The sequence below is a fragment of the Taudactylus pleione genome, unplaced genomic scaffold (assembly GCF_031769625.1).
Source record: "Taudactylus pleione unplaced genomic scaffold, aTauple2 ptg000316l, whole genome shotgun sequence".
Classification (NCBI taxonomy): Eukaryota; Metazoa; Chordata; class Amphibia; order Anura; family Myobatrachidae; genus Taudactylus; species Taudactylus pleione.
In genome coordinates this window covers 8,143,583-8,165,630 of record NW_028284717.1, presented here as the reverse complement: position 1 = coordinate 8,165,630, position 22,048 = coordinate 8,143,583, and the positions used below count along the sequence as shown (strand labels likewise).

The 22,048-nt window shown below is 42.4% G+C and overlaps 1 protein-coding gene across 15 annotated transcripts in view; it reads left to right on the top strand.

Annotated features, from left to right (window-relative positions):
• ROBO2 (roundabout guidance receptor 2) overlaps positions 1-22,048 on the top strand; it is a 503,588-nt gene that overhangs the window by 421,043 nt on the left and 60,497 nt on the right. For all 15 annotated transcript variants that reach the window (XM_088442746.1, XM_088442748.1, XM_088442744.1 and 12 more), the window contains 2 exons: positions 10,169-10,293; positions 12,036-12,207. In XM_088442746.1, coding sequence (XP_088298872.1) covers positions 10,169-10,293; positions 12,036-12,207 — 297 coding nt within the window. The remainder of the gene's footprint in view (positions 1-10,168; positions 10,294-12,035; positions 12,208-22,048) is intronic.

The following is a 22,048-nucleotide window of genomic DNA, read 5'->3' as shown; positions in this document are numbered from 1 at the left end:
GGTTTTTGCTGGAGGCTCCCGATTTTCCGGGTAATCCCGCACCACCGGAAGGGTAGGCACTTCTCCCACATTCTGCCCACTTCCTAGTGAAGTGGGCAGAATTTCCACAGCGATCACGGGTCCCATGTAGGGGGCGGGGCTTAATGACGCAAATCTTCATGAATCGTGTCATTTAGCCCCGCCCCTATGTAAAAGTGCGCAAATGGCGGCTATTTCCCGTGAAGGGGCTGAGGCTTAATGTCACGATCCTTCAAGCCCCGCCCCCATCACAACTCATTTGCTTCTCCTCCCCGGACAGCTCCCAGGGAGGAGAAATTAATGGTAGGCAACTATGCCTTACCCCCATTATGTAGCTTGTTATATACTTGGGAGAAAAAAAAATATCAGAGATAATACATTCAAATGGTATAATCAGTGCCATTTACCTGCATTGGTTATAAGGCACAATGATCCCTATGGCTACATGCATTTTCATATAAGGTTTATCTTGGCCACTTATAAGGAACCCCTTGTAAAACACAATACATGAGCAAGTCCTGAAAAGTATCAGTGTGTTTTCATCAACAAATACATCTTACCAACTGCTTTGGGGCTCCTTTAAATTTGAATGTAGGTGAAAATTATGACGCGCCTCTCAGATGTAGCCACACTTGCCAACATTCTGGCTGCCCCCTCCGGGAGGGGGCAGTCAGGTCAGCACAGTGGGGGACGTGGCACGGCATAAGGCGGGCGTGGTGGGACTTGACACGGCATTGAAAGCAGAGCGGGGGCGTGACTATGCGATTGCCTCATCGTGGCGCTGCCTCGGCTACACCATGCAGATATTACCGCCATTGTGAAGCAGGGAGTGGGGCCACGATTACACGATTCAGCGTGAATCGCGTCATTGTCCCTCTCCGTGGGTAAGCGGGCGGGTGGCACATAGCTGGGAGACTTGCCCACTTATCCGGCCAGCCAGGAGCACCACCTGATTTTCAGGAGCCTTCCGGCTGTTCCGGGAGAGTAGGTAAGTATGGATGTAGGAGTACACCGCGCTCATAAGTGCTGCTTTCCCAATCTCCCTGATATGCTTTTTCAAAAGTAGGCAAGTATGGCTATAATCTTTGGCACTTACACTTTCTAGAAAGGAGCTGGAAGAGTTTGCTAAATGATATTCTGAAATGTACCAAGAGTATCATCAACATATTACTGCGTTCAGTGATTATTAAATTATTAAAATACTTATCACCTGCATCCTGTCCAGATATTGACCTCAACTCTAAGGTTTTATTTTATATACCGTAGCTCACTACAGCCAATCAGAATTCTCAATATACTGTAGGTAACTCAAACTCAACATTCTAACCAATGGGTGGGCTTAGCGAGTTAAACGGCAGCAGCACTATGTGCACATAATATTGTGTAGTTTGATTAGTGCTGTCTGCTTGCTGAAATTAGAGTGCCCTCTGGTTTATTCTTTAGTAAATATGGGAGACAAAAGTTTTCTTGTGGAGTAAACAAATGTTCTTCACATTTCTTCAGGATACAGTGCGTATATATCGTTACCTGAGCTCCACAGCAGGTCACATCTCAGACCGGAGTATACTTATACCCCTTTTCCACCTAAATTCCAGGTCTGACCCGGAGTTGGAACAAAGTTCCTATCCGGATCAGACCCGGAATTTTGCCGGCGCTGACTCGGGATATTCCCGAGTCAGCGCCACTCACACCGCAGTCGGGTCTGCATAGACCCGGCTTTTGCGGAGTGAAAGTGGACGCTTGGAGATGACGTCATCTCCAAGCGCCACTGAAGCCGGACCAATCGGCCAGCTAGCAGCGCACTCCAGGTCATCGTGACCCGGAGTGCGCTGTTCCCATAGCAGGGTTTCACTGGCTACACCCGTGTTAAACCCTGCTAGTTACCTGGGTTGGATTGCCAGGTCACTCGACCCGGCGATCCAACCCTCTGCCCTTTTACACCAGGGAGCTGCCCGGGTTAACCCTTCAAAAACCCGGGTTTTAGCTCCGGTGTAAAAGGGGTATAAGTGACAGGTATACCCTCTGCCAATTGATCCTTTTTTTCTTCTTCTATATTTTCTATATACGCAGGTGCACAGGTGTGCAATTAAACGTCTGGTAATCACTTCAGTCTTCCAGCTGAAGAGTGAGACGCTCAAGATAATGGTACTTGAGCTGGAAATGCAAGTTTGATGAAACAGGAATGCTGGATAAATGCCTGCAGAAAGTCTAAACTCAGATGTGATGATCATTGTGGCAGTTTAAAAGCAAAGGTTAAATGTAGCTTTATTGTGACTATTAGGGCTCTATTTATTAACATTATTTTTACTAAAATAAAGTGAAATAGGGTGTTTTCACACCCTTTTCACATTATTTTAGTTTCACCAAAAACTACTAAAGGGCAATTGGAGTAGAATTTGTAAAATTTGTAAAATTCTACTCCAACCCCTCAGTTTCACTTAATTTTAGTAAGCAGATCGTATTTCCCATAATGGTAATGGGAAATGTGATCTGGCCAAAGTTACTAAAAATAAATTGTGAATAAATACCGGGGAAAGCCCTGTGATAATAACGCCACCTAGAGGTGGCGTTATCCAGGGTCTCCCTCAGTTACCTGACTCTTGCTCCGCTCTGACGAGGAGAGCAGAGCCCGGAGCCGGCCCCAGTGATCAGCTGTGTGGTCTAAACAGACCACACGCTGATACACTGTAAAAAAAAGTTTAAAAAAAAGTAAAAAAAGAAACAAACTTACCTGACTCCAGGGACCAGAGTTCGGGGCTCCGGTGATATCCTCTCTCCGGTCAGCTAGTCTCCTATGCTGCACTGCGGCCCAGTCGTCACCTGACCGGGTCCCAGTGCAGTATGGGATGTCACCTGACTGGAGGACATGGAGGACATCACCGGAGCCCGGATCATGCAGACAAGTGTAATTAAGGGAAAAGGGGGGTCGGGACGGGGGGTTGCGGGGGGGTGCGTGATCGTGTGGGGCGGGGCTTGGTGATGGGGGCGGGGCTTAGTGCCGGGGGCAGCAGCGGCGGCCGGTCGGCACATGCACAGGGCACTTGTCACGGTATTCTTTTTGCGAAAATACCGTGACTAGTGTGCGGAGGGGATTCGCAGGGACAGAGCTTTCTCGCAAGCTCTGTCCCTGCAAGGGATTTGTAGTAAATCCCTGTGATATTGCCTACAATCTGCATTACCAATGCGGATTGTAATAAATAGAGCCCTAAGGAGCTGATGTATCAAGCAGTGAAGAGTGGAGGAGTTGCCCCTAGCAACCACTCAGCTTTTAGGTAGCATTTATCAAGTACACTTTATAAAATGATAGGTAGGAGATGATTGGTTGCTATGGGCAACTTCTCCACTGGTCCATTTCTCCACTGTTTTCACTGTCTGATACATCACTGTTTAATCTGTTAGGTTACCTATGGCAATGGCTACAAAAAGAATTGTTCACAGACTCCGGCGCTTATTTCTTTCATAATAAAATGACTAGTAAACCAAAGTCACACTATAGAAATAAATAAAAAATATGTGGAATTCACGGCGCTGGTGGAGCTATAGAGTGATACTAATATTATTTACCTTGTGTCAGGTAGATATAAGGAAGACACACATTTAATAACAAGACTGATATCGAGACAAGCAACAGTAAAATCAGCAATTATGCGATGATACGGTTACTGAAAACATATGGTAGAATATAGATTCTTACTACTACTTAAGAAATCAATGAAATAATCCAGATTCAAACAGGGTGAACTTTCAAACACCTCTGAAGTAAGCTGCCGCAGCTGTGCACTCGGTGTGAGGGTGGAGTCATCTGGACACCACCATCCCTCCGTGAGGCAGTGCGCACTGCTCGATGACGGGATTGCAGCCGGTATCAGTGGTGGATGTTAGCACAGGGGGATGTAGTCAGCATCTCGGCGTGCGGGATGCCCATGGTCTAACTACCATTGCCGGAATCTCGACAGTGTCGGGATCATGGCTCCAGTATCCCTACCACCGGCATCCTGAAGGTAAGTATCGGGGGTTAGTGGAGGGTTAGGCACTAGGGGGAGGGCTAGGTTTGGGCACTAAGGGGGGATGGTTAGGTTTAGGGTGGGGGAGCGGGAGGTTAGGTTTAGGCACTAGGGGGGAGGTTAGGATTAGGAACCGGGGAGGGAGGGGTAGGGTAGGGTTTAGGGTTAGTGGTAATATATTTACCTATGGGTGTCGGGATTCTGACTGTCAGGATGCCGCTGTCGGTAATCAGACCTGCAGCATCCCGACCGCTGGGAACACATACCCAACCCAGCGCAGGTGGGTGATGGATGGTGTACATCGTGAATGGAGATACTGACAGGAGAAAACTAATAACCACCATGTTTCGTTTCATTCTGGAAACTGGGAACGTTTTCAAGACTATGATATGGCTATAAAAACTATTTTGAGAAGGCCTTATGGACTCAACTCCACCAATAGCTGCGTCTTACCCATATCAACACCTTGGCATTAATGACTGACAAATCTAAAATTAATGTTTCTCCAATGATGGATATGTAAAGTTCAGAATAAAAAAATATTTTTTTCCCTAAAAGATTAGCTAGGTAAGAAAGAGAAATGTATAGTGTCGGCCAGGGTCATAACTAGGGGTGGTCAAGTGGTGCTGCTGCCCAGGATGCTGGGCTAAGGGGGCTGCACTGTCACTGCCCGGTGACACCTATAGTTGGCATGCAGGGTCTCTAGAACAGCTCCCAGCAGCGTAGAAAGTCGCTGTCTGGAGCGTTCTCTGCTTCACATTGGTTCTGGCAGCCCCGCCATCTCGTTGTAATGTCATGATGTCACATATGGCACTATTGCCCTGCTATGGCCTTCTAATCGAACAAGAGGTTTTAATTCCACTCTACATAGTTTTGGTTGGACCTCACCAGTGGCAGCCCCTTACTAGTGTAGCAGGAGGGTCTGTAAATGTACATATGCATTGGATGGCAATCCCGCACTTGCACACAAATGAACAAGCCGGCCAGCTTCTAGGGACTGCATCAGCTGCAGCACCTAGAAGCCAGGTAGGGCTGACGTGATAGCAGGAGAGTGAATTCTCACTGGAAGTGATTGCAATCCAGACTAGCAGTCCCAGGGAGGGAATACACCTTCCCCATGGACTTCCTGTCCGGCTATGATTAGCAGAAAGTGCTTCCAATGAGAAGCCATTGCCAGTGCAGTCCCTGGGGTGGCATATTTTTACTGAGGGGCCTGCTAAATCCACCATTTGCTTACATTCAGAAGTTTATTAATGAAATTAGTGGAAAGCATTAAATATGAAGCGTAGAAAATAAAGACTCTATGTATTCAACGGGTACAGACCAAAGGCATGCAAAACAAATGTACCAGAAGGTTAATATACATATATGGGGGATGGCCACAACTTGCCCCTGGAATGGCCGGTTGATTCACTTAGAGACTCGTATCTTTTCTAATGTTGTCTTGCCCCTCTATAAGCAAATATTGCGTATCATGATAAACATTAATGTGCAAAGCTGGACATCGCGGTGATGTACGAAGGCAAATTGCGCAGAAAAAACTTTCCCCTTTAAATCTAATAGTGAATCCATACTCATGAAATTATAGAGAATTGAGAACACAGTGTAAAAGCTGCTTGGACTATATAATGTTTAGTTATGCTATAATGTGGGCTGTATTTGATATAGGTCTCAATGATCCCTATTACAAGTTCCATTTGAGCATCATTTGTGCTCTGTTTGTCAGTGGGTGCATGGAGCTTAGCTTAAGTAGGGATAAGAAGAGCATGTTCCCTAAATCTGATGAGTTAAAAGCTCAAAAGTGATGTTAGACAGACAGGCTGGTGAAAAGCACAAGATTGGCAGAAGGATTTGCGTGATAATTGAAGGCGCTAACGATGATGCCAGGAGACCCGTTCTCATATTTCAGTGTTAGATCCTTGTAGCTTTTGGTAAGTTAGAACAACCTTTATAGGGGGGAATTCAATTCAATGCGCTATTGAATAGCGACGGGAGGGACTGTTTGGGAGCACTAAGGATTTCTTCTCGCACCCCCCTGGGGATGCAAAGAGAAATCCGACCAAAGTGCCAGGTGCACAGCTGTGTTACTGCATAGCGCGGCGCTAACACCCGGTACTTTGGTCAGAGAATGCCGGTTACCGCGCCTTAACACCCTTGTTAAGGCGCGGTGACCGCGATAACTGGCATTCTCCGACTACACAGCGCACTGAATTGAATAGCTCCGGGAGCTCGCTCCAGGCGCTATTCAATTTGCGTTGAATTGAATCGCCCCCATAGATACTAGTGAAAAAAAAAAAACACAATACAAAAAAACTTGAATCAAAATACAACTTTTTTCCAAATTTTTGTGACTTCTATGTGTTCTTGTATTCTGACTTCTGAAATACAGTGGAAAGATATATATTTTTTTAAAAAGGTGCCACTTAGAACAGTTACATATTTATGTAAGGTACTGTAATGCAGACGTAGGGAATATGTTTAAATGTGACAAGTTTAAATATTGTTTTGCTAAACTTTTTGTCTGTGATAAACACAAAAAAATGCCATATACAAATTTTATAGGGGTTGATGCCATTGTGTCGACACTAGAATGTGCATATACACTTATCAATTGTCGGCCTGATGTGTCATGCCTGACGACACATATGGGTGGGCATTTACATGTGCCCGCCCAGTTGTGATGTCAGTCACGGGCAGCCTCTGCAGCAAGTGTGTGGGTGGTCGGCTGACCGGACGTACACACACCATGATGTGCCTATATACCTGCAGATATATCAGCTATCGGCTGTGCTGCACAGCCGACGCGCTATGTCTGTGAACGACGTTGTTCACAGACTTATCGCTGGTACACAACCGCCGACACACCTATGATATATCGGACGCTCAAACAGCCGATACATCAGGATAGGATGGCACTCTGGATAAGCGATATCTAAGGACAGGGCTGTAACTAGGGTGATGCGACCTGTCTGTGGCACAGGGCACCGCAGGGCAGGGGGCGCTGTTTGGGCCTGTCAGGTTTACTGTTTATTAACAGTCTCACTTGTAGCTTCCTCTTATTTTATCCCCAGCATATCCTGGTCTCCTATCTCTTCCCTGGCCTTTCCCCATGAGGCTATGGCTCTTTTTGGGGTGCACTATCTTATGTCCCTATTTAAATAATGGAGTGGGGGGGCACCAATGTTCTTTCTGGCACAGGGCACCAAAAAGTCTAGTTACGGCTCTGTCTAACATAGGATGGCACTCTGGATAAGTGATGCTTAAATGCTATGCATACTAGCACAATGTTTCAGGTGTGTTTTGAGTGCTATATAAACAATTATTATAAATATTATGAATTTTTTTAAAACAGGAATTATAAATATATTGGCATTAGTTGTGTGCTGTATACTGTAGGTATTATTGGTAGATAGTAATAATGAAATAGTGGTAAACTGGGATCAGGAAAAGACAAGGGATGAACATACAGTATAGTGGTAATGAAGCGATAAAAGCCTATGACTTACTGTAGCAGCTTACATACCACTTGTACAATGTTTTCCAAACAACTGCCTGGAGTACAGGGAAGCTTGAAGAACAAACCCCATCCATTAGAGAACAAAGTATTGGGATTCCTTCGGCATAGCCTTTTATCACGTTCCTTCGTTAGTTCCTCGCTTTGGCCTTGGGTGTGCGAAACTTCAGAGACCTGGGGAGAAAGAACAGAAAAATCAATAGATATTTTTGTCTACAAAGCCTAGTCTGTGTGGCTGGGTATTGATTAGATTGTGTGAAATTGATTAAAGACTACCTTTGGACTCAACACAGCGTGTCAACAGACAATGCAATTAATGGGAAATACTGTATGTATCATAGAAGAACATTGATACCTTAAACTGAAATATGCAGCTGAAATAGTAATGATCACACTTAGATCATTGATTGCCAAAAACCTTGTGCAAAACTGTGCAACTATATAATACAGAGTGAAATGTTGCAATTAAATTCATTATTATCAAAAAATAAAAGGACTGAGAGTGCCAACGTCAAATGGAAATTTGCACAAAATGTCTATATGGGATACTTTAATAAATAAATTGATAGGGGAAAAATACTGTATTTCTAAATTTCTAATATATATATATATATATATATATATATATATAATATATGTATACATATAATGTTTAAAGTTCAATGTTTGAAGTCAACACCATTAAAATGCTTTAGATCACATTATTTGCAGGTCATCATCCCAAGGTCAGCCTAAAACTGTGGTGCACCAGTGGAGGTGCTTGCATTACAAGACGTGCACAGCTCTACATAAATGTACACATTTCGGACCTGGTTCAGATCTGCACGCAAATGCCTTTGCAGTCGCGATAACTCACGGAACGCAATTGCGATAATATGCTAATGACCCACCCGCCGTCCAGGACTATGAGATGTCCACTGAAAGCATTTCACATAAGCTGCTCGCGCACAGAACTGGAGACATCGGATGAATGCAGATCCAGTGGCCATCAGCCTTCTGAGCAATGGCGGGTACGCACTAGGTGATATGTCGTACGATCCGGCTGAATCGGACGACATATCGGGCACATCGTCTAGTGTGTACCCTCAATGTCACTAACGATGCACGCTCCCACAGGTCGTCAGCGACATCGCCTGCATGAAGGTCCAATGGCCGACATTTTTAGCGAGGGCCAGGCTGTTGAATGAAGTATGGCCCCTGACGTTGTGCCGTCAGACATACCTGCACTTTTCTAACCACACCCCGTTACTTCCTCCAAATGCTGAATACCAGTCACTCACTTTGCGAGTTAATCCTCTGTGCATGAGTTATTGCAAAATAATTGCTACATGTGCACAGTGCGACTTGCACACATATGTAATGTCTAGCAATCGCTCAAACTGCGTAAATATAGAGTTGCATGCGGATTTAAATCAGGCCCTTTGTTTTCGGTGCAAATAATGCCCAATTGGCTTGCAACCTTCGTGTGTTAGATGATATAAATCTATAAAGCCTGGGAGATTTATATATACTATATATATATATATGTATATATATATATATATATATATATATACACCAATTGTGGGCTCCAAAAGAAGCAAACACGAGACCACCATATATGCAGATGAAAAAAATCTTTTTAGTAAATATAAACATACCAATAATACCTATACAGCACACAACTATACTCAACAGAGCCCTGTGACATCATGCATGTATAAATAGCCCCTGGCCCATGCATGCATGAAGTCATAGGGCTGCTGTTGAGTATACATTTGCTACAAATTGTGACATGCGATTATGTCTTTACATTTTGAAAACGATGCTGCCGTTTATATTTACTAAAAATATTTTTTTAATCTGCATATATGGTGGTGTGCTGGTCTCGTGTTTGCTTCTTTTGGAGCCCACAATTGGTATATGATCTTATGTGATTACAGCACCTAATTTTGTGCTATAAGTGTGTGCGGTTTATATATAAAATGAGTCCATATGCTGGCACTCCCCTTGCTATTTAGACGAATACTTGCACCCGGTGCCTTCCTCTTTACCATTTCTTGCACGGAGAGGAAAAAATAGATAATTGCTGAATAGGCGGCATTCCCGGCGGCTTAATGAATCAAGTTTAACACTCGTTATGATAATCAACGTTTCAGAACTATTTAATAAGTTCTTCCATCAGGATACAATTTTCAATTTTTGTATCCTGATGAAAGAACTTTTTATATAGTTCTGAAATGTTGATAATCATAACGAGTGTTAAACTTTGATTCATTAAGCCGCCGGGAATGCCGCCTATTCATATATATATATATATATATATATATATATATATGTATTTGTGTTTCTATAATGTTGTTGTGTAGAAAAAGGATGAATATGGAGAGGAAAGCATGCACACATTAATAAATGCAAGGGTTTATTTCTGCTGAAGAACAAATAAGCAGAATGTTGTCCCTTTATTAAACAGATGTTATCACAACAGCTAATATTTCAAACTCAGTACCTTGCAATGTTTGCATATTTAGGTCTGCAGGGAACCTGAGCAGCACATTCTGTCTGCCCGGCTATACATTAGGCAGCTAAAAATGAGACTTCAGCTCCCAGGATTAATGTCTCTTTCCTTTTTTTTTCTCTTCACCTGCTCTAGCCCCAAGTGCTCCGCCGCAGTCTGTTACAGTTCTGACAGTCGGGAGCAACAATAGCACAAGTATTAGTGTCTCCTGGGACCCGCCACCATCAGATCACCAGAATGGAATTATTCTGGACTATAGGGTAATAATATTTCTTTCTCTACAACCGTCAACAGATTTTATATGCACAAATTTCACGAAATAAAAAGAAGACAGAAAAAAAGCAATCGACAAAAATGATAATATTGAATTTATTCTGTCTGTGTCTTATTATATTTCTCACTCCATTTTGCAAAGCAATATCATTTTCATTTGTGCCCAACAAGCATATTATTATTATCTCTACTACAGTGAATCTGACATGTTCCGGGAGATTATCCTCTGTGCAAATGTAAGATCCTAAAATACACAGTCATTATGTGTATATTTATTTGGTGAGATCAATATTGCATCAAGATTTATTAACCCCCATGCAGATATTAACCTCAACTTCACCTCTGTCAATACTTACTGATTGAATAAATTCATCCTGATAGCGCGTGCACTTTACATTCTTCATATTAGATTTAGAGCCGATTAACATATGATTAAATTCTTCATAACAGTGGTAGCAGTCTTAACCATTCAGAATATTATCAACTACCTTTCATAGAGCAAAAATCAAACCGACACCTGCAATATTTTTTTATAGACTCCGCCAGTAAGTGTAATTACAAATGTAAAGCATTAGAGAACAGACATTTTATATTAGACGGCTAGCAGGGTGACATTAATATTATTTATCAGGCTTAACACAAAAGTATGCTACATGCTATTATATGAGACTTCTTCACTGGTTATTAATATTACTAGCTTGTAGTTTTGATAAATTGCAGGGTAGTTTTGCAGATTGACACTGAGAATGTTACTGTAATTTTTTGCTGTATTTTGAGGTTTGTGTTAATCAACTAAGGACCTGGGCAGTATTTCATAGCACCACTTAGCATTAGTGCAGTGGTTCTCAGTCACGGTCCTCAGGACCCCACACAGGCCACGTTTTTCAGGTCACCTAGCAGGTGCACAGGTGCATTCATTACTCACTGACACATTTTAAAAGATCCACAGGTGGAGGTCATTATTGCACTTGTGATTCTGTGAGGAGACCTGGAAAACATGCACTGTTTGGGGTCCTGAGGACCGAGTTTGAGAACCTGTGCATTAGCTATCTCTAAAGCGTGCACACGGTCTCTTGGATTCAGGGATTGCACACACTGCACCCAAGTTTAATACTTACTTCTCCGGAGTCCCACGTCGGCTCTGCTGTAGCAGTGCAAATCACTGGGAAAATGGTGCAGCGGCCATTTTCCTGGAGATTGGAACAGCGCCAGAGTTTAATGCACCACAGAGAGGAGGGTGTCCGCATGGAGTAGTCTGCACTCGGGTCCCCTCCTCTCTTAAAACGCTGCTACCACCTACATACACTGTCAGTCACTTTGTATCCTTAATGATTAAGGTTAGGATGAAATGGGCTCAAAGTATCAAAAAGCACTAAGCTGTAAATAAACGTCAGTAAAAAACCTTAGGCATTCAGTGTATGCTCCCTATTTTAAAAATAATATTGCCTCATCATAATGGCAGTGCAGACAGGAAATGCACATGAATAGTGTGCACATGAAATAATCTTCCCCCACACACCACACCACTATTTCACATTTATTTTGTAGAACAAATTCCTGGAACTTTTTTTTATATGTATTGTTTACTTTAAAATGTTATTATAAGACACTTTCCTATTCTTTCTCACTACCATCTAATTTATACCACATATGGATTATGGTAACAATCTATCATCAGAACAAGCATCATCTTTTTGATATAAACCTATTTCTTTTGCTGTGTATACAGATCTGGTGTCTGGGTAATGAGACACGGTTCCACATCAACAAAACCGTGGACGCTGCTATACGCTCGGTGGTGATTGGTGGGCTGTTTCCTGGGATTCAGTACCGTGTTGAAGTTGCTGCAAGCACAAGTGCTGGCGTTGGCGTGAAAAGTGAACCACAGCATATTCTGATAGGTAAGAAGTTTTTGTAGTTTGTTTTTTAATAAATTATTGCTACTATACTATAGTTTATGCACGCAGCTATATCGCTAAGCAATGCATTCAGAAAACAGGGATATAATGTAAGGAGGCAACCATAACGGCTTTCAATTATAGTTATACAATTTGCATTCCTTTCCCCTGATTTAATCTATATTCTATACCTCTATCTCTATATACTATGATGACCATATGGCACTTAATGGACTTAAGTAAGTATTGGCTTCCAGTAGGACTGTACAGGCAACAAATATGGTCTAACAAAGGAAAAAATTACATTATATATAAAACTTGGATCAAAAATAACCCTGTGTATGATATAATATGTAGCCCTGTGTATGGTATAATATGTAGCCCTGTGTATAGTATAATATGTAGCCCTGTGTATGGTATAATATGTGGCCCTGTGTATGGTATATGTAGACCTGTGTATGGTATAATATGTAGCCCTGTGTATGGTATAATATGTAGCCCTGTGTATGGTATAATATGTAGCCCTGTGTATGGTATATGTAGCCCTGTGTATGGTATATGTAGCCCTGTGTATGGTATAATATGTAGCCCTGTGTATGGTATAATATGTAGCCCTGTGTATGGTATAATATGTAGCCCTGTGTATGGTATAATATGTAGCCCAGTGTATGGTATAATATGTAGCCCTGTGTATGGTATATGTAGCCCTGTGTATTGTATATGTAGCCCTGTGTATGGTATATGTAGCCCTGTGTATGGTATAATATGTAGCCCTGTGTATGGTATATGTAGCCCTGTGTATGGTATATGTAGCCCTGTGTATGGTATATGTAGCCCTGTGTATGGTATAATATGTAGCCCTGTGTATGGTATAATATGTAGCCCTGTGTATGGTATAATATGTAGCCCTGTGTATGGTATAATATGTAGCCCTGTGTATGGTATAATATGTAGCCCTGTGTATGGTATAATATGTAGCCCTGTGTATGGTATATGTAGCCCTGTGTATGATATAATATGTAGCCCTGTGTATGGTATATGTAGCCCTGTGTATGGTATATGTAGCCCTGTGTATGGTATAATATGTAGCCCTGTGTATGGTATAATATGTAGCCCTGTGTATGGTATAATATGTAGCCCTGTGTATGGTATATGTAGCCCTGTGTATGGTATAATATGTAGCCCTGTGTATGGTATAATATGTAGCCCTGTGTATGGTATATGTAGCCCTGTGTATTGTATATGTAGCCCTGTGTATGGTATATGTAGCCCTGTGTATGGTATATGTAGCCCTGTGTATGGTATAATATGTAGCCCTGTGTATGGTATAATATGTAGCCCTGTGTATGGTATATGTAGCCCTGTGTATGGTATAATACATTAAATATGTAGCCCTGTGTATGGTATATGTAGCCCTGTGTATGGTATAATATGTAGCCCTGTGTATGGTATATGTAGCCCTGTGTATGGTATAATACATTATAATACATAGCCCTGTGTATGGTATAATACATTATAATACATAGCCCTGTGTATGGTATATGTAGCCCTGTGTATGGTATGATGCGCTGTGTAAATGCTTTTTCTCTCACTTCTTAGTCCATAGCCCCTGTATAATATGTAGCCCTGTGTATGGTATATGTAGCCCTGTGTATAGTATAACAGCCCCTGTATAATATGTAGCCCTGTGTATGGTATATGTAGCCCTGTGTATGGTATAACAGCCCCTGTATAATATGTAGCCCTGTGTATGGTATATGTAGCCCTGTGTATGGTATAACAGCCCCTGTATAATATGTAGCCCTGTGTATGGTATAACAGCCCCTGTATAATATGTAGCCCTGTGTATGGTATAACAGCCCCTGTATAATATGTAGCCCTGTGTATGGTATAACAGCCCCTGTATAATATGTAGCCCTGTGTACGGTATAACAGCCCCTGTATAATATGTAGCCCTGTGTATGGTATAACAGCCCCTGTATAATATGTAGCCCTGTGTATGGTATAATATGTAGCCCTGTGTATGGTATAATATGTAGCCCTGTGTATGGTATATGTAGCCCTGTGTATGGTATATGTAGCCCTGTGTATGGTATATGTAGCCCTGTGTATGGTATAATATGTAGCCCTGTGTATGGTATATGTAGCCCTGTGTATGGTATATGTAGCCCTGTGTATGGTATAATACATTATAATATGTAGCCCTGTGTATGGTATATGTAGCCCTGTGTATGGTATAATATGTAGCCCTGTGCATGGTATATGTAGCCCTGTGTATGGTATAATACATTATAATACATAGCCCTGTGTATGGTATAATACATTATAATACATAGCCCTGTGTATGGTATATGTAGCACTGTGTATGGTATGATGCGCTGTGTAAATGCTTTTTCTCTCACTTCTTAGTCCATAGCCCCTGTATAATATGTAGCCCTGTGTATGGTATATGTAGCCCTGTGTATGGTATAACAGCCCCTGTATAATATGTAGCCCTGTGTATGGTATATGTAGCCCTGTGTATGGTATAACAGCCCCTGTATAATATGTAGCCCTGTGTATGGTATATGTAGCCCTGTGTATGGTATAACAGCCCCTGTATAATATGTAGCCCTGTGTATGGTATATGTAGCCCTGTGTATGGTATAACAGCCCCTGTATAATATGTAGCCCTGTGTATGGTATAACAGCCCCTGTATAATATGTAGCCCTGTGTATGGTATAACAGCCCCTGTATAATATGTAGCCCTGTGTATGGTATATGTAGCCCTGTGTATGTTATAACAGCCCCTGTATAATATATAGCCCTGTGTATGGTATAACAGCCCCTGTATAATATGTAGCCCTGTGTATGGTATAACAGCCCCTGTATAATATGTAGCCCTGTGTATGGTATAACAGCCCCTGTATAATATGTAGCCTTGTGTATGGTATATGTAGCCCTGTGTATGGTATAATATGTAGCCCTGTGTATGGTATAATATGTAGCCCTGTGTATGGTATATGTAGCCCTGTGTATGGTATATGTAGCCCTGTGTATGGTATATGTAGCCCTGTGTATGGTATAATATGTAGCCCTGTGTATGGTATAATATGTAGCCCTGTGTATGGTATATGTAGCCCTGTGTATGGTATATGTAGCCCTGTGTATGGTATATGTAGCCCTGTGTATGGTATAATATGTAGCCCTGTGTATGGTATATGTAGCCCTGTGTATGGTATATGTAGCCCTGTGTATGGTATAATACATTATAATATGTAGCCCTGTGTATGGTATATGTAGCCCTGTGTATGGTATAATATGTAGCCCTGTGCATGGTATATGTAGCCCTGTGTATGGTATAATACATTATAATACATAGCCCTGTGTATGGTATAATACATTATAATACATAGCCCTGTGTATGGTATATGTAGCACTGTGTATGGTATGATGCGCTGTGTAAATGCTTTTTCTCTCACTTCTTAGTCCATAGCCCCTGTATAATATGTAGCCCTGTGTATGGTATATGTAGCCCTGTGTATGGTATAACAGCCCCTGTATAATATGTAGCCCTGTGTATGGTATATGTAGCCCTGTGTATGGTATAACAGCCCCTGTATAATATGTAGCCCTGTGTATGGTATATGTAGCCCTGTGTATGGTATAACAGCCCCTGTATAATATGTAGCCCTGTGTATGGTATAACAGCCCCTGTATAATATGTAGCCCTGTGTATGGTATAACAGCCCCTGTATAATATGTAGCCCTGTGTATGGTATATGTAGCCCTGTGTATGTTATAACAGCCCCTGTATAATATATAGCCCTGTGTATGGTATAACAGCCCCTGTATAATATGTAGCCCTGTGTATGGTATAACAGCCCCTGTATAATATGTAGCCCTGTGTATGGTATAACAGCCCCTGTATAATATGTAGCCTTGTGTATGGTATATGTAGCCCTGTGTATGGTATAATATGTAGCCCTGTGTATGGTATAATATGTAGCCCTGTGTATGGTATATGTAGCCCTGTGTATGGTATATGTAGCCCTGTGTATGGTATATGTAGCCCTGTGTATGGTATAATATGTAGCCCTGTGTATGGTATAATATGTAGCCCCTGTATAATATGTAGCCCTGTGTATGGTATAACAGCCCCTGTATAATATGAGTCTTGCAGCAAACACATGATTCAGCATTAGTGGGATTTAAAATCTGGGTCTTTAAACACCCCTCTAGCCCCCTGCCAGTGTATTACCATTCATGGCAACACTGGGGATTTCTACATTATATGGAAGCGCAGCTGTAATGAAATCAGCAGAGCATTCAAGTGGAGACAGGTCTATGATGGTCTTTCAGCTCTATTCCCCATTGGAGTAAAATGCTGCATATGTAGCTCCCCGTCAGCATTTAGGAAACAATACAACATATCTGGATAGATTGTTCCAACTAGAGATGGGTAGAATATTCCAAACTTTTCCACAAATTATCATATTCGGGGAGAAAATATAGCATGTTACACTTGTGGAATTTAAGTGTTCCTAGCCCTAACTCAACCACAGCACAATGAAGACTTGGTCTGACTGCAAACACATCAGATGTCAGATATCGTTATCTGACCATCGGGAACGCGCATTGTTCAAATCGTTCATCTGACAGATATGTCAGATTTTCCTTCAGATATGAACGACTGAACGATTTTTAAATCGTTATCGTTCAGATCTGAAGGAAAAATCTGACCGTGTGTATGCACCATTAATCGACTCTTGTCAGGCAACAGAGGAGGGAGCAATATGGTAGACTGAGCCACAATTGGTGAAAATGCAGCTTATCTGCTTACTGCTGTAGCTGACTGTAGTCACCCAACCAGCTGAAAGGGGGCCAGTGTTCGGGATTGCCACAGAACACGAAAAAATGAATTAGGAAAGTCATCCTCTCATTCTATTAGAAGGTCTCCCCTCGCCCCTCTTATTGCTCTCGGTCCCGCAGGCACACAGGACCTCATTCAGAGTCGGTCATTGCGGCCGCTCGGTCGTAAGGGAAAAGGGGCCAGATATGCAAATGAAGCACTCGCAAGTTGCGTCGTTAAGATGGGATCGTTAGCTGGACGAGCGAGGGGAGGATGCGGCCGTAAGACTGAAAACACGCCCCCTTCTCGTTCGCAATACACGTCATCTCAGGGCATATAAGGATCAATCGAGACCATCGGGAACCATCGGATCTGGTCGTAGAGCTTAAGGTAGACCATGCCCTCTCTTAAGCACTACGAACAAGTCAGTATAAAAACCTCCCATGTCACATGTGCCATGACACTACTTAGCTAATTATGCACTCCCATAAAACGCCGTTTGCATAGTTAGGAACGCCTGTGTTCGGATCTCCACTCCCCCGTTCACAAGCACCTTCCCCTGTTACCACCCACAAATGCCTCATCCTGTCACTCAAACTAACGACCTGGCCAATTTGAAGGAGAGAAAAATTTCCGATCGCAACAGCTAGTTTGCGCACGCACGTTGCGAAACTTACGCATGCGCTGTTTTGCGAACATCGCTGGGTACGACCGAGCGGCCGTTTACGACCTACTCTGAATGAGGTCCACAGTCCTCCTGAGCACTTACTTACCGGTTAATCCAGTAATTTTAATACACATCACAATGTTTCCTATTCAACATTAACTACAACATGTGGAATTTTAGAAGCATCTAACGTAAGATTTAATTGTTATACTATAATAAAAAAAATCTGGTTCATCAGCTCCTCTGGGTTTCCTGGTTCAGATTACCGCTAAGCACAATTATTAGAACACTGGATTCTAATAACCTTTTTGCTTGATATAAAAGCGGTTTCATTTACATTTCAATAGTATACACAAGGGCATTAAAGAGTTTGCAGTTCATGCTACAGTATAAGACAGTTGTGAATTAATAAATTTGTTATTTTTTAAAGTCATTTCTAGAGACTAGCTTTCATACAGTAAGTGCACTGTACACTGCAAGGAGAATATCACCTAACGTATAACATTTGGAGACAAGGAAACACTTTGCATGAATTGAGCTTGTTGCGAAGTTTCAGCAATACAATCTCCCACAGTGGAAGATTTGCAGAATGACATTTTGGCGTCATTTATATTCTATGAATAAACATGGGACAATGAAGGGCTTATTTTGCTTTAATAAGTTGACGCCATACAGTTGGAGCCTGTAGCATAGCCTGGCCCGGGATGTAGTCGGCATCCTGCCGATCAGAAGTTCGGCGGTCAGAATACCGGCGCTGGAAAGGGTTAGGGTTAGGTTCAAGGCACTAGGGGGAGGGTTAGGCTGCTGGAGGGGTGGGTTAGGGTTAGGCACCAAGGGGAGGGTTAGGGTTAGGCACTAGGGGGAGGGTTAGGTTAGGCTGTGGGAGGGGTGGGTTAGGCCGTGGGAAAGGTGGGTTAGGCTTATGGGGAGGGTTAGGGGTTAGGATACATGCCTAATTGCATATTTACATGCATGCCGACTCTCTTGCTAATTGATTACTTCCTTCCACTCCCGCATCCAAGATTTTGCCCGTGCTGCTCTCTACCTTTGTAGCTCTCTCCCTCTCCCTATCAGGCTCTCTACCTCTCTACAAATCTTCAAACGGGCTCTCAAGACTCACTACTTCATCAAGTCCTTCCAGCTCTCATCCTAACCCACATAATACTCTCTCCTCCCTATCTTCCCCTTCTGTGTCACGCCTGTCTGTCTGCCCCTCCCCTTTAGAATGTAAGCTCACACGAGCAGGGACCTCTTCCCTCATGTGCTTCTCTTTACATTTTCTTCTACTCCTTACTCCCCATAAGGGCACCTAACACATGACTGCCAAATCCCGGCTGCTTATTGTGAGTGCTTTAATCGCTATTCCAGCAATGTATATAAGTCGCGTCCTTGTCCTTGTCCTGTACTGTAATGTACTGTAAGTTACTTATTTCTTGTTCACTTATTAGTTTCCCAACCGCTGGGACCCTGTACCCAACCCAGCCTGATCATGGTCAGACTGTGCTACAAAAAGGTGCCCACACACTGGGCGGCTCGCAAAAGATGCAATGTCGTCAACGATTTCCCTTGAACTCACCGCCACTCCTGGACAGACGATCTTTTACTAAACTATGCAATGTGACTAACTGCGTCCTTAATGATTTCCAGTGCATCGTTAAGAAGATTGCCAGATCTTACCTGCAGTAGGTAAGATCTGAAGATACGACAAACGACCCGTTATCCTTACTGGAAGCTGCATGTTTTTTAAACGATGTATCGTTCCGATGCATCGTTTTTGTGCAAATTGTGCCTAAAATCGTCCAGTGTGTGGGCACCTTAACTGCAGTGCCCTTATAATAAAGAAATATTTGGGATCATTAATACATATTCTAGTACACCTTTACCATCCATATGAGTGAACTAGAAGCCTAGACTCACAATGTAAGTAAAATGTAAAAATAGTTAAAATAAAAAAGAATAATCTATATGTAATTTAAAAATAAATGCCTTATTTATGTAAATAAAGCATTTATCTCGCTGGCTATCCCTTCTATCACTATCCTGAGATGTCTATGAGAGGATTGCGGCTTTACATGTGTTGGAGAAACCCAGCGCATAGTTCTTCCAGATGGGTAAATAGGGGCAAGCTCTAACTCTGGCAAAACAAACTTATCCGTTTTAAGTATGTCCATCACCAAGGCACAGGACCTGATTTAGAGGTGGACGCAAAGGTGTGCATGCGCAGTTGAGACATTATTCGCTAACGTGCAAAAAGTCCTGGAAACCCCTAAGGAACATGAGTACCACAGAGTGTACGCAGAGGCCGCTGTTGCTTATGGAATCGCTCCTATTTGAGCTGGTGGTGGAAAGCCATGGGCGTTCTTGGGATGTGTCTGGGAGGTGGCCGGAAGTGAATGAAAAAAAAAAAAAGTCTGTCTCATAGGCGTATAATAGAAGCGTCACGAGTGTGTCAGTGACTACGGTTGCATTCTTAAACGCAGATCCGCAAGGACCGCAACCACAGAAGCCATGTTTACAGAATTTTCAGAAGGAGACACTATGCCAGCCATAGGGCGCCGTAAGTGTTGATGGTGCAAACGATGGTGCGCCAGTAGTGGAGTGTATACATCCGCGAGCATTGAAAGTGGGCGTCTCAGAGCTTGCAGAGTCCGCCGTATGCTAGTACACAAGAAGAAGGCTGAAATTAGCATTCACATATTACCGCCGCAAGCATTCGCAGCCGCGCAGGCATTAGCGTCTGCCTCTGAATAAAGCCCACAGTGAAGGAAGCTATTGTGTAAACTAAAGGAATGTCCAGATGAACACAGCCTATTATTTCACTAGGAGCAGGTCACAATGATACGGCAGCCATTTCACACTGACTTGACAGCCATTTTGTCAAGTGAGACAATATGGTTGAGAATAATATAGCTTAGTAATTCCATTCTAGTCGCATTGCTGAGGCACTTTTTTGCCTCACAGGCATGACTGGTCCCTAGTGAATCGATAGGCCTCATTCTTAGGAATATTGGTTCAACACACAATTGCTGCCTCAGCCATGTGTAGGTGGCACTTTAAATAACCCACAGGAGACAGGCTATTTCCAAAATTCATGTAACTGGGTTCTTACTTTGAAATAACATGTTATAGGATGCCATATCAAATTAAAGCTTCCGCATTAAACAACTGATAAAATAATTAGTATATACGGCATAAAAACAGCACTGGCCCATGAGCCATCTTTTCCACATAATTATGCTCAAGATGGCAGCTAATTGTTTCCTTAATGATCTCAGTGTCCCAGCCTCAACAATCGTTTTATGACATCTTCTTTTATGTCATTAATATCAAGAGTATTGCAAGTGATTATACAGTTCCTTAAATTGTATATTTTCCTTTTAGATTTTTTTGTTCATTAACTACACAGGGCTGTGGGGTAGATGAAATAGTACCTAAGGGTCACATCGACTGATAGAAGGTTTGACTGTTTGCTTTGTAAAAATGTAATTGCAATCCTTATTAACCCCCTTTGTCTTTTTATACATTGTAGAATAGCCGATATTGATTTCTAAATACAGACAGCCCTGGAAAATCATTACTAGTTTAGGATCAGCAGTTAGTTTATATTGCTAATAAAATATATCTGTCCTTTTCAAGTAAAATAGATAATCAGGGTATTGAATTTAAGTTCAAGCACACATTGGGAACATTTATGAACAAAGAAATGAACTTAATTTAAAGAGGACCTGAGGTATCTACCTTGTATGGGCTTGTACTACTTTTGGCTGTAAACTGTAAGGGTCCTTTCTACTGGGATGTAATCGGCATACCGGCGAGCGGGATGCCGACGGTCTGCATACCGGCGCCGAAACCCCGACAGGTCGGGGATCCCGGCACCAGTATCCCGACCACCGGCATCCTACCCTCTCAATCATGTATGCACTTTGTCATCCTCGTTTGTCTACAGTATGTATATACATTCAGAAAGCGTATGTACATACAGAAAGCATTGATGGTGTTTATGAACTCATGAGTGCACATTTCATAAGTACAGGATGAATGTAGGTGTATGCTGTGCATTATACAGTTGCATGGTGCATAATCTTCACCTGTCACTCATATTGTGTAGGCCCAGCACTTATGTTTCTCAAGTAACACATTTACAGTAAATACAGGTTAATCAAAACACTTGTGCTTCTGACGGGGCCTAAATAAAGTGCGTGTTCTTCTTGCCCTTACATGAGCCTACTTGCGTGTTGATGCCCCCAATTTGCCGCTTGAAGAGCCAGGGTCCCGAAGTCTCAGATACATGCAGCTGTAAATACTGGCGTAATCTATATGCATCTGCATTGCAACAAATTGTGCA